Below are 13390 nucleotides of genomic sequence, written 5' to 3' on the forward strand. Positions count from 1 at the left end.
GGTGGATCATTGGAACAGGTTGCCCAGAGAGGTGGTGGAGGCCCCATCCCTGGAGATATTCAAGGTCAGGCTTGATGGGGCTCTGAGCAACCTGCGCTAGTGAAGATGTCCCTGCTCACTGCAGGGGGGTTGGACTAGATGACCTTTGAAGGTCCCTTCCAACCCAAACCATTCTGTGATTCAGGTTGGATTCTCAGGGATGAAATTTGTTCTTACATCTTTGTGCGTATACAGCATCCATAATTTAGTTTGTGGACAGAAATTCTTCATACTAGAGGCAAGAAATCTTGTCACGCTGAAATGACAGCTGTGACCATGCTGCAGCGTTGCAGGGTTCATTATTTCAGTACTTCTGTATGTCTTGAGGTAGACTCAGGGGATTGCATAGGTCCCCACAGTGGAAGAGAGAAGAAGTTGTTATTGTTTGATCCTTATTGTTTGTTATATATTTATCCTTTTCCTGTGGAGCCATGGATGTGACTTTGGAGTCATCCTTCCTGCTGGAGTTCCCTTTTTTCTCTCCCAAGCAGTAGGTTTTACCCCTGCTAGTTCTTGGGCAGCTCACCTGACATTTCTCTAGCACTGCTCCACTGCTCTGCAAAGAGATGTGACCATCACAGTGATGTTAGGAAGGACCTTGGTGGTTTTACATTCCTTTGACAATTGAGCAAATTCTGTCCTTCTTCATTCAAGATTTTTCATGTTCTTAGTCTTGGCTGGTACGTAGGAGTAGTTGAGGGTTATGCTGAATAGTTTTCAAGGGCTGCTGAGTTTAGGTTGCACCTTTGCCTTGTGTGTTGAGTCCTAAAACACGTTTAAGACTACTCCTGAGCAAATCTCTTCTGAGTCAGAATGCTTCCTACTTTCTGCCTTTCCTCACCTCAGTAATTAAGCTGTGTTCTTACACTCTCACAAAGCCATATCCAGGCATACTGGAAAATTTGAGCACAGAAGGATTCAAAATGGTGCAACAGAGAAGGTTTGTCGTACATAAATTTCAAAGTGTACTTAAAAGCTTTTACATGCAAATGAATTTTATATTGGTTTGAAAGAAAAGAGTCACTGAGTTTCTAAATAGTAGTGGTGTAGAAAGTGAGAGAAATAAGGGATTACCCAGAGTTCTTACCTCAGGCACAAGATGCATCCCAAACCCTTGTGTAATTACACGTATAATTCCCAGTACAGTGGCCATACTGGGATTTAGTTAGGCAGAGGAGGTTTAATATTCTGAATATGCATCTAGATGAGCAATAATTCATCCCTATTGTTCTTTTACAAGTACAAATTCTATTCCTTCTTCCTCCCCCTATATTTTAATTTGCCTGAAATGATGTTAAAGGAACAACACGCTATCTTGGCTTTTCATGCAACTGAACTTCTTATCTGTAAGGCATCCACTTGTAGCCTGACAAAAACCCCAAAATATTAATTGTGGTGTGTATTTTAATAAATTGATTAAATGTAGGTCACTATCAGAAACATAGAAATCAACTAATTAGGGAAGAGTAGCTAAAAACAACCAACCATGACAGATAACCTGCTCAGTTTCCGTGTAGGTGTGCCAGTTTTTGTTCATATTCCAGCAAGGAATACTAAATAAAATTTAACTGGATAACATTTTGAAATGATAAAGCACATGCTTTGTTTCCTCTGAAAATAATTAACTAGATATTACTGCTGATGGTTTTCTGTTGTTTCTCTCATTCTAAGGCCTCATAATGACTGTAAGTAAACCGTGTTACTTTGGAAACCTGCTGCTAGGAATTGTTGGAGTAGATGTTAATCTCGCGTACATCTTGGAAGATGTCACCTATTACCAAGACTCCTTGGGTTCCTACACTTTCCTCATTGATAATAAAGGTAACTTTTGGCTCAATTATTCTCTCCTAGTCCCTCTGAGATCATTAACCATCCAAAGGAAACTCTTAATCTAAATAGTCTATAAGTACTGAATGATAATATTAATTAAAAGATGAATTGCCATGTTGTTTTGCCTGAATGTTGCTGGAGATTGTGAGTGGGTTCGTGACTTGAAATGTCCGTACAGGAGTTTTGATGTGGAAATAATGACTTGCTGTTGAGATTTTCTACCTATAGAACATCAAGGTTTTCTATATGTGTAGGGCAAACCTGTTAAAATGTGTGTTCAGCTCTTTTCCTCTGATCCCAGCCTCTTTTTATTGCTTGGCTCTTTGAGCTGTCTTTCATTTGCAACTGGACAAGTTCTTAGTTTGCAACAACTCCTTTGATGATAATATTGCTTGTTCACTTTGTTAAGCCTTTGTAAAAACTGTATGTAGTTACTGCATTCTTTATTTTTTCCTGTAAATATTCATCCTGAGCTCAGTTGTTCTCATCCATTCATGGTCTTGGTTCGTGTCTGTATTTTTTAGGATACACTCTTATGCACCCATCCCTTACCAGGCCCTACCTGCTGTCTGAACCGCCGCTCCACACGGATATTATCCACTACGAGAACATTCCTAAATTTGAGCTGGTGTGCCAGAACATCCTTAGGTAAGGAATTTGAGTTGCAAGACCAAACGTTAGCAGACCTTAGGGTGCTAGAAGTATTTCTAGAGGAGTTTTAAGCAAATATAGGGTAAAGTTGCTTTTCCTACAATATCTGGATACTCTTATGGAATTATTTTTTTCTTTTCCCAAATGCAGAATAGTTCTGGTTTGGTTTTTCCTCCAACTTTATTCATTTTATCATTTGCTGTGCTAAGCAGTGGTTTCCACAGCTGATCTGGGGGATACTCTTTCTAATGTCTCTCTTCCACGTCAGGAAGATTTTCCACTATTTGGTCCCGATTTTTCTTTAGTCTTTGTCTTACTTGAGTAGGTGTTTTAACTCAAAATGTGGCAGTACACAAGTGCATTTTCAGCATAAGGACACTTTCTCTTCATCTAAGACAGAGAACAGTTAATCTCTTAATATCTTATGATATTTTAGGTTTTGCTTAGGAGCTTTCTCAGTGTTTAATAAATGCTGTATGTTATATTTGCCAATATAGCATTCCCCTGGGCAGCCAGATCATTACAGTTCCGGTGAACTCCTCACTGTCTTGGCATGTGAACAAACTGAGAGAAATTGGAAAAGAAGCCTACAACGTCAGCTATGCCTGGAAAATGGTAAGGAATAAAAGTGCTGCTCTTGCAGGATGGCGTAAAGTACATTCATATATGGAGAAGTACGTTAATGTATGGAATATAGTGAAGTATTGAGGTATGAAAGGTTTGAGTTACTCACAAACTGTGTGAATTGGGGGATTTTTTTTGTTAGGGTGAAGAACCAATGAAATGATCATTTCAGGTTTGTTACCATGTCATCTTCAGAGATGTGTCTGTGTGGGTACACATGTGCTCCTTTATGAAGGCACTCATTTCATAAGACATATGTAATGAACAGGTCCATAGAGATTCTCCCCGTGCTTTCCCAGTGGCAGTCAATCTATACTGGTCTGGATGTCACACTCCAAGCCAGGTGACACGTAAATTCCTAGCAGAGACCACACTGCAATACAGTGCTGAGGAGGTGTTTAGTATTAAGTCATTCTTTTACTTAATATTGTTGTTATGTTTGGGGCAGGGTAGTATGAGCCATTAATTAATATAATTGGGAAAATGTCAGCTTTTCATTCTGATACTATCTTGTTTCAGAACTGTATCAGTAGCCAGTAATGATGTTTACTGTAATTTAACACTTTTCTTACAAACATTAATTACATCAAAGCTTTCACTGAAACTGAAGACAATGTGTATGCAACAGGCTATATTACCAGTTGTAAGAGCTTTAAGAGAGCTTCTAGCAGCTGTCTTCCTTTCTTCAGTTTAACTTTTGAACATATATGAACACTAATCTTGACCCAGGGATTAAAATGGAATCTCAAATTAAATATAATCCATGTGAATTTTGCTGATGCCAGAAACAACTGACTATTTCTTTGTGCCAACAAAGTCAAGAGGGTACTTGTGGATCATTTCACAGTATTAAGTTAAATCCAACCTAAAAGATTAAGCTGAGCAGTTTTAAGAGATTAAATCTGTCATTGTGTAACAGAAATTCACATAGGAGGGTGTCTGGACCTGATTTTCTAATGTTGTAACGCTACGTTAAATATCAAACACCCTTGCAGAGCAGCTGGGTAACTCCAGGTTTGGCTAGTCTGATGTACTGTAGGATACTGAAAATACACAAACCAGTAAAGCATGTGACACACGCTGCACACAATTACGAGTGGTAATGATAAGATCTTATTTTTGAGAGTTAATTTGTTTGTATTCTTCATAAAGGGAATACCAGTGTGTTTTTTATCAGCTGTGTGAAGCCTCTCCTCTGTTAATAACGCTTCAGAAAGTAACCACGAAACAGCGTTGGAAATTATTGCTCATTGAGCAACAAAATTAAGGTCTTGATGTAATATTTTTTTTCCTGAAAACTAAACATTTTTTATTTTGTACATAGGCTGTGGAAAAGTTCTTGGGTTTTTTTTGTACAACTTAGTGGTAGAAGATGATTGCAGACTGGAATGTGGCTGTATGGGACTGAGTTGCAGTAATCAGACCATTGAAGACAAGTGTCTCTCTCCTGCATGGGACTGACATGGCTTGAAAAAATTTTACCTGCACAACCCTTCTCTCTGTTTTCTGTAGATCAGGCCTGTATTAGCTTCTTGGAAAAGGAGTTATTTGTCTGCAGAGAGAGTGGGAACTGTGCTCCTTGAGAGTATGGTGGAGCGTGGTGCTGCCTTCCAGAACTGGATGAGATGAGCAATTACAGAAAAAGATAATAAATGCTAAATAACAAATAAGCTCTGTAACGCCTCCACCTTTGTGTTTCAGTTTGATGACTTGCCCATGTTTTTCAGGTCCAGGACACATCCTTTATTCTGTGTGTTGTGGTAATACAGCCAGAAATACCTGTTAAACAGCTGAAGAATCTCAACACCGTCCCCAGCAGCAAGCTCCTGTATCACCGACTGGATCTGCTGGGCCAGCCGAACGCCTGCCTGCACTTCAAGCAGCTGGCTACTTTAGGTAAAGCTTTCTTGCCATTCATCTTGACCACCTTGTGCATGTTTCTGTAGAGTGTGGCAGCAGAAGGTAAAGTCATTCTCACAAAACACTGGAAATACTCGCCTCTTGAGAGGTTTTTATTTCCAAGGCTGATTTCTAATCAGCTGTAACCTCCTTATAGCTCTTCATTGATCACAGCCACCCTGCTTGTCAGAGGATGAGATAAATGCACCGTGAGTTTTGCTGGATTAAGTTCCCAGAAAATGGAGTGGGGGGAGTGAGAGATGTCTTACCAAACTTAAAACTTAAGTTCTCTTCTCTTGGCTGTAAAGCAGCTTATTGACAAATAACGAGTAGGGTGAAGTCTCAGCCGGTCATGCAGTACTTTTTGACTTTGGATTTATGCAAGTTTTTCACTGCCCTAAGCATTTAATACCATCGATCCGTGGGAAGGCAGAAGTTAAGTCTGTTGGGGGAAACCGAGATCTCCTGTGATGTGATAGTTTCCAGACCCCCTCCTTACCTGCTTAAAAATTCTCAGGTTACTGATGCATTTCTGCTTTTAATAAGCTGAACTGATTCTGTTTTACCTGCCTCATTTCAGTAGTTGCTCAAACATACTGGAAAGAGGGAGTCTGAGTGGCAGTGTGAGTTCTAGTGTCTGGAAAGGATTGAGAACTTAACAAACTTAATATATATCCTAAGAACATAGAGGAGTTTTTTTTCAAATAATCATCACAAGTTGTAAGTTTCCTTATTGAAGTATTAATCTGAGAGGTTTTGTTAGAATCTGTGCTATATTATAAGAAGTTCTGAATTAACTGCTTGTGTTTGTAGCAAGGTTTGAAGGTCTCCTGGTGGATTAGCAGCACAGTTGGGATATTTTCTTAGCTATATTGCAGTGCCACAAATAGCTGAGTGAGATTAGATTGGAGGAGTTATGGAGGAACTTGACAAACCTAGGGAAATTGCTTTGCCAATTGTTTAAAATACAAGGTTTTTTTCTTTCTTTAATGTAGTGCCTAGTCCTGATTATCTTCTATCGAGAAAGACAAGATCTAAATGGGAAATATACAAAAAAATGAAGCACTAAGCTGACAAGTGGAAAAACTTCAGGCAAAGCAAAATGCAATCACATCAGAATATTTGGTCTGGGAAGCAGATGAAGGACTCTAATAGAAGTTCATAAGTGATGACTGCACTACATATGGTTGCTGGATGTATGGTGATGTGTTTTAGAGGAATGTGAATAAAAGCAGAACACTGCACATACCCCAGTGAAATTTTGCCTCTGGAGACCATTGCACACAGGGAAATGGGCTTCCACGGGTCAAATACTCGCAAAAGGCGTTATTTTCAGCCTTCAGCCCTGCATCATCATATTTTTTTTCTTTGAAAAAGCTGCCTGGTATTGCAGTTTCTGCACAATGAAAGTTTACTCCCTAGTCTGTTCTGAAAATTACACCAGACAGCAACACAGTTATTGGTAAGCTCCCCCTCTGCGCTTGTAATTCTCAATTTGTTCATTACCTGTAACTCCAAGTGCTCATTTTCATTTTCCTGTGCTGTCTCCAACCTAAATATGGATAATTGATTTCTTCTTCTATACCACAAAGCCTTTTCTTGAGGGAAACCAGCCTCTGTAATCTTTCAAAAAGTAGTAATTCAGAAGTTGTTTAGACTTTGGAGAACGAGGGCACTGAAGTCTATGAAAGAACACGTGGAGATCAGCACCAGCTTTGTGACTTCTGTATTTTGAAGCGAGAAAGTTCGTGTACAACGTGAGTTTTGTCGGTGCCTGGGGAGGCAAGCTGTGCTCTGCTTCGGGTGGAAAACTTCACGTTTCCTGCTGGCTCTCACAGTTCCCCCATGACCTGAAGGAGCTGTGTGCTTTCAGTATTGAGGTGTGGGAGAGTAGATGAACAGGCGGAGGATCCCCTTTCATGGTACGACTGTGTTTAGAATCATAGAATCATAAAATGGTTTGGATTGGAAGGGACCTTAAAGATCATCCACTTCCAACCCCCCTGCCAGCAGCAGGGACACCTTCCACTAGACCAGGTTGCTCAAAGCCTCATCCAGCCTGGCCTTCAACACTTCCAGGGAGGGGGCATCCACAACTTCCTTGGGCAACCTGTTCCAGTGTCTGACCACCCTCACAGTGAAGAACTTCTTCCTAATATCTCATCTAAACCTCCCCTCTTTCAGCTTAAACCCATTTCCCCTTGTTTTGTCATTAACTGCCCTTATGAAAAGTCCCTCCCCAGCTTTCTTGTAGCCCCTTCAGGTACTGGGAGGCCGCTATAAGATCTCCCTGGAGCCTTCTCTTCTCCAGGCTGAACAGCCCCAACTCTCTCAGCCTGTCTTCATAGGAGAGCTGCTCCAGCCCTCGGATCATCCTGGTGGCCCTTCTCTGGACTTGTTCTAACTGGTCCATGTTTACTACACAATATGTGCAATTCATGGTCCTTTCCCATATTTTGCTATTTTCAGAAAGTCCTACGGTGATGCTCTCTGCGGGCAGCTTCTCCTCTCCGTACGAACATCTCAGCCAGCCCGAGACGAAGCGGATGGTGGAGCATTACACAGCGTACCTCAGCGACAACACGCGCCTGATTGCCAACCCTGGCCTGAAGGTATGTCCCCTGTGGTCAGCCCTGGAGAACTCTGGTTTCCTGCCATCCCACGCCTTCATCCAGGACAGGAGTACCTGAAACATGGATCTCCTGATGCTCGTAGGGTTCTGGAGTGGTGGTTTGGAGTGGTATCCCCATGCCTGGAGAGATGGATGTGGGCTTCAAGGCCCAGAAGAGTGGAGAGAGGAGGGAGAGGGCTTCTTCTCCAGGGTGGAGGAAGGAGTTGATAAGCAACTATTGAAATGAACAGTAGAAAAATGAAAGCTGCAGTAAATTCTTAGCGGAAATATCTTTGTGTTCTTAGGCATATAAATGAGAAGTTTCTATTTTGTTTGCAGGCAGAGCAGTATTTATATTTACATGAAGTGAAAAAGCAAATGCAAAAAGCCTCAGAGATAACGACAACAATATTTCATTATAATAAGCTTTTCCTTGGCTTGGAATGTGCCAGATCCGTCTGGTGTGAGAAGACTTGAAACAAGTAATTGAGTTTAGATGATCTCCGATCAGTCTTTAGGAAACCCCGCCAGCAGCTTATTATCTTTTCATGCAAGTCTTAGAGGAACCCTGCTAGCTCTGCCTTTGTTTTGCAGTTCTCTGTCAGAAATGAAGTAATGGCTACCAGTCACGTCACAGATGAATGGATGACACAGATGGAAATGAGTAGCCTGAACAGTTACATTGTGCGCCGTTACATAGCAACCCCCAATGGGGTGCTCCGAATTTACCCCGGTTCCCTCATGGACAAAGCATTTGATCCCACCAGGAGACAATGGTGAGTTTTTAGGGTCCTGTTATCAAAGCTTTAGATAATCTTGGAGAGGGCAGTCAGGGAAATATTTGGTATTGATTTTATAGCCTGAGGGTTTGTTTTTTTTTATGGCCAGCTATAAAGTATTTAACTAGAAATGTTTTCGGCGTGGGTAAAAGGCTCGGTGCTTAAATACAGCTTGTTAAAAACTTGATTGGTTCTAATTTCAACCCATTTTATTGCAAGTAAGTTTCTGTTTCATATCCCTGCTAGGGCAGATGGGAATATGAAATATTCAGAAAATGAACATCCCCTTTTGGATTAGCTAATTCGGGAGTGTTTTCAACTCCCTGTGCCAGTTTTGGTTGTTAATATTTTAGTCTTTGTGTTTGTTTGTTTACAGCAGATTTCCTCGCTAATTTGGAGGAGGAATTTGCTGGCTCGACTGGTGCTATTAATTATGCACTAGCATCTGATTTGGGAAAATATTTGTGTGCATTACAAACAAGAGCCTGAGACGTCAGAGCGCTCTGGAGTGTGTTTGGACTTGAAAGGAGCCAGCCAGGTGCTGCCGCGCCGTGACGCTGGGAAAGGCACGAGCCAGCGCTGGGTCCCAACCCTCCAGCTCTGAGTTCCTCCTGGCACTGGCCATGCTGTAGCTCTCCTGACCCATGTTTTCCCTGAAAAAAATCATTACCATAGCTACTGATGAGCTTTTCTTCTGAAGGAAAAAAAAAAAAGAAGCAAAGAAGCTGCTTCTTTTTTGTTGTTATTTTTGGGTTTACTGGTAGATAAGGTGATGGAATTTTCATAGAATCCCAGACTGGTTTGGGTTGGAAGGGACCTTAAAGCTCATCCAGTTCCAACCCCCTGCCAGCAGCAGGGACACCTTCCACTAGACCACGTTGCTCAAAGCCTCATCCAACCTGGCCGAGAACACTTCCAGGGAGGAGCAGCCACAGCTTCTCTGGCCAACCTGGGCCACTGTCTCACCACCCTCACAGTGAAGAACTTCTTTCTCTCTTTTTTTTTGTAGTGAGATAAACAAGGTGCTTTCATGTTGTAAATGAACTAAACGCACTTTTACAATCTATTGTCTCCATTTAAAAAGCTCTCCAATTATTTTCATTACTGTTTTGGGGAAGAGGTTTGGTTTTGGTTTTTGTTGTTTTGGGTTTTTTTGCTTTGACACTTCACTGATTTTTCTCAAACCATTTTTCATAGTTTTGAAAAAGCCTCCGTATCCAGCATGCCATAGTGTCTTGGGCTTTTTTTTTTTATATAAAGCCAAATAGCAATGTTTTGGAAAGAAGATGCAAGCAAAGCACTAGTAACAACGTGGAATTCAGTTGCCTGCACAGTACAGTCCAGATTTGTGGGTTAGGATCCTGGAAAGCAAAGTAATAGCTTTTCCATACACAAAAGTGTTTCCAACAGTTGGAATGTTTTATGAAATTTCTTATGACAGTAAGAAGATATTTGACATGGTTGTGGCTCATTTTATGTTGACAATAAGTTTTGAAAGAGATTTGTAATCACTTTCTGACATCTTTCCAGCTTTTTGTGTGTGAATTGTGCCTATAGGGACGTCCTTTTCCCTGTGTTTGCAACACAAGGACTTTGCCAGCGTTTGCTTTGAGTTTCAGACTCTGCTGGCACCGACTCGGACGTCGTTCTGGGGAAAAATGTCTGCAATGACATTAAATGTATTCCGTGCAGAAGTCAATTGAGCTTTTTTTAAATGTGGTTTTATGTACTGAGAAACCATTTGTTGAGCAAATCTGTGTTAGGTCTGGGTCCTAATCATACCAAGGTACTTGTTTAATATTAAGAAGTATTAATTTGGTGGCGCATTGTTCGCCGTGTGCAGAATTCAATGTTTGTCTGTTTCTGCAAAATGAAGGATATTGTCTAAAAGTTTACAGTGACCCTTTTTCACTAGTTCTGAGTGTTTCTTTTGGCTGCCCTTAGGTACTTGCATGCAGTGGCTAATCCAGGACTAATCACCTTTACTGGTCCCTACTTAGATGTGGGAGGAGCAGGCTACGTCGTTACGATCAGTCACACAGTCCATTCTTCCAGGTAAATGGTGTTTTGAGGTTTGTGCCAAGCAAGAATAATCTAAATCATCAAGATGTGTTTTGAGTAGGAGAGACGTACGCTGAGCGACTCCTACGTGTTCAGGAACTGGAAACCAAACGTGGTTTTAAAGGGCTTTTGATGAAATGTAATATAACCTTGTGTAGATCCAGTGGAAATAGTGCATTGAAACACTGTGAAAAGTCCATATTGCATGGATAGGTTTATATTCTGTAGCTTTATTGATACACAAATTATAACAACATATAGAGAAAAAAGATTGACTGGTGAGAATGTGCTCTTGGATGAACATGAGATGAGATGTCATGTATGCAAGACAAGGACTTAGGAGGAGGAGAGTGATCGCTGTCATCAGGCAGTTTGGGATACGTTCCCTCTCTGCTGGTAGTCAAATACTTTTTCATCAGGGCTGCTCATCTCTAAATTTCCTGAAGTTACTCACACTTACACTTCTGAGGTTGTATGTACCAGGGTGATGTTTGGAAAGGAATAAGAGGTGAAAGGAGATCTCCCCAAGTGCCTGTGGAGGTCAGTCCATGATAGTGCTGTAATTAAAGAGCTGACCCTATGCCAGAAATGGGGGGAGCTCCTCACCTGGGCTGGTTAAATTCAGCACTTCTGGACAAGGACTTTCAGGAGTAAGAAGAGCTTGAGGAGAAGCCTGTAAGCCTTCAACTGCCCTGACAGGATTGCAGAAAACCCAGAGAGGTTGTGGAGTCTCCATCTCTGGAGATGTTCAAAACCTGCCTGGATGCTTTCCTGTCCAACCTGGTGTAGGGAACCTGCTTTGGCAGGGGGGTTGGACTGGATGATCTCCTGAGGTCCCTTCCAAGCCCACCAGTCTGGGATTCTGTGAAAACAAATCAGGGTGGAAACAGCAGCCTGTGCCTTTGGGATCAAAACCCCGCATGTAGCTAAAGGACCATCACAGCCTTCAGTTAATTCCGTTAATATTGCCACCAGGAGAAGTGGCATCAATCTCTCTATGAACATCTTGTTGGAACTGGAATGAACTCTTTTCTCAAGGACCAGACTCTTTTTTGTTTCAGCTCCCTCCTGGCCAGGCTCCCAGCCTAAGGCTGAGGTTTGGTTTAAGATGTAGGCTGTTGAAAGGAGGTCAGCTTATAGAATATTTACTAAACCTTCCTACCATAACCTCTCCCAAGTTTCAGAAATGGTAGGTACTCTTTGTTCTTTACACGGAGTCTCTTCCAAGACTTTCACTGAGCGTGTGGCTTCTTCACATGCTCCAGACCTCACCAGTACAAAGGTAACTTCTGATGTTGTGCTGGTAAATACAGATCACAAAGCCAGCAGAGCTCAGGACGCTGCTTTTCTGCTCTTCTCAGAGACATCTCAGCTTTGTTTGGGATTTCCCAGCACAGGACATCTGCCTGTCTTTCTTTTTTTGGCAGGAGTATTATCAGGCCTGATGCCTGCGTGGTGCTTCTCACAGAGGAATTTACTTAAGGGAAATAAGCACTTTTTAAGAAGAAAAATGCTGATTTTTATCTAGCAAGCAATGGGTTCAGTTAGCTTGAAGAACATAAAGCTCGTGTGGGTTATTGGAACGTGATTAAAGAACGGTTAAACAAAGTTTGGCAGATGTGAGTGTGATTCCTGGGTAAATATGACCTCTAAAGCTTATAGCCACATGCGGTTATAATCCCCAAAGAGGTCTTGGTTGAAAAAAAAAAACCCCAAAACAGAGGGGTGGGGGAGGAATCAGTAGAGTTAATAGATGTACTTGCATTAGAAACTGCTGTGTGGGTTTAAATAACATTAGTTTATCTGGAACTTACTTCTTGGTCCCATTTTTTGTTTTTATATCTTATTTCTTTTTTTGAAGGGCAGGAGTAGAAGATTCATGCAACAAGTTATTTAATACAGATTGCCTCAGCAAACCAGAAGGATTTAATGCTTAAAAACAAAGCTAAAATATTTACAGCTAAATATTTACAACTAAAATATTTTTTCTGTTAGGATAGAGCAGTAATTTCATAGCTTGATGCCTTGTCACATGCAGTTAAATGTATCTGTGCTGCTCCTCTGTCATCCTTTTTCCCATTCCTTCTCCATGAAATGTTAAAAATAAATTAACTGTGGGTTTTTAGCATCTCTATTTATAAATCTACTAATTAGATTTGACTGCATCTTCATTGTACCTCTGAAAAGCAAACAAGCTTCACTCCAGTAAACAGAGTTGGTTTTATCTGGATAGGGGGTTGCCAGCAGCCTCTGCTTTGTACAGTCCAGCTGTGCCATTCTGTTATCTTCTTTTTTTAGATATTTTGATTCCTATCTTCAGAGATAAAATCATTTGGAAAAGTAAATCTAAAAAGTAGCAAGTCAAAGGTGTCTCCTTTGTGATCAACATGAGGCCCACATAGGTGCAAAAAGAGCACGCCCTGTGATTTGAGGAGGAGCTGATCATTTTGTGTCCCTCAGGGAGGAGAGGTGACTCTGTCTGTCTGGCCATCTCAGCGCTGCAGGAGCCACCTTGGAGAATTTGGGTGTTAGAAATGTAGGAGGGACAGGGGTTGCTCAGTACCCTCAGGCTACTGCACACCACCACGTAATATAATCATTTTCATAACCTGCCATAATGAATATTAGTTATTTTCCTCTATTATTAGATTATGAGGCTTTTATTCCAGAGCCTCCCTGCTCTGATGCCCAGCTGCCCCGTGGGGATTTGCACCTTAGTTCAAGCGCGTTGATTCAGGAGGTCTTGACTATCTGGATGTTTCTCCTGAGGGGAAGGTGGGAATTTGCCCAGACAGGAAGTTTTGGAAAAATAACAACATAAATAGAATATAATTTCTATTTGGAGCTTTCAGCATCCAAGTGGTCTCAGCCAAACATCGAGACTGTGCTTCTGCTG

At 41.4% G+C, this 13390-nt stretch overlaps 1 protein-coding gene across 1 annotated transcript in view; it reads left to right on the forward strand.

Moving 5' to 3' along the window:
* Nucleotides 1–13390, forward strand: part of CACHD1 (cache domain containing 1) — a gene marked incomplete at its 5' end in the record, with an annotated part of 31372 nt that overhangs the window by 1871 nt on the left and 16111 nt on the right. The window contains 7 exons of the mRNA XM_010166332.2: nucleotides 1711–1860; nucleotides 2394–2517; nucleotides 3018–3135; nucleotides 4872–5040; nucleotides 7513–7655; nucleotides 8249–8430; nucleotides 10378–10488. Coding sequence (XP_010164634.1) covers nucleotides 1711–1860; nucleotides 2394–2517; nucleotides 3018–3135; nucleotides 4872–5040; nucleotides 7513–7655; nucleotides 8249–8430; nucleotides 10378–10488 — 997 coding nt within the window. The remainder of the gene's footprint in view (nucleotides 1–1710; nucleotides 1861–2393; nucleotides 2518–3017; nucleotides 3136–4871; nucleotides 5041–7512; nucleotides 7656–8248; nucleotides 8431–10377; nucleotides 10489–13390) is intronic.

This window comes from Antrostomus carolinensis, unplaced genomic scaffold, assembly GCF_000700745.2.
Source record: "Antrostomus carolinensis isolate BGI_N321 unplaced genomic scaffold, ASM70074v2 scaffold13684, whole genome shotgun sequence".
Lineage (NCBI taxonomy): Eukaryota > Metazoa > Chordata > Aves > Caprimulgiformes > Caprimulgidae > Antrostomus > Antrostomus carolinensis.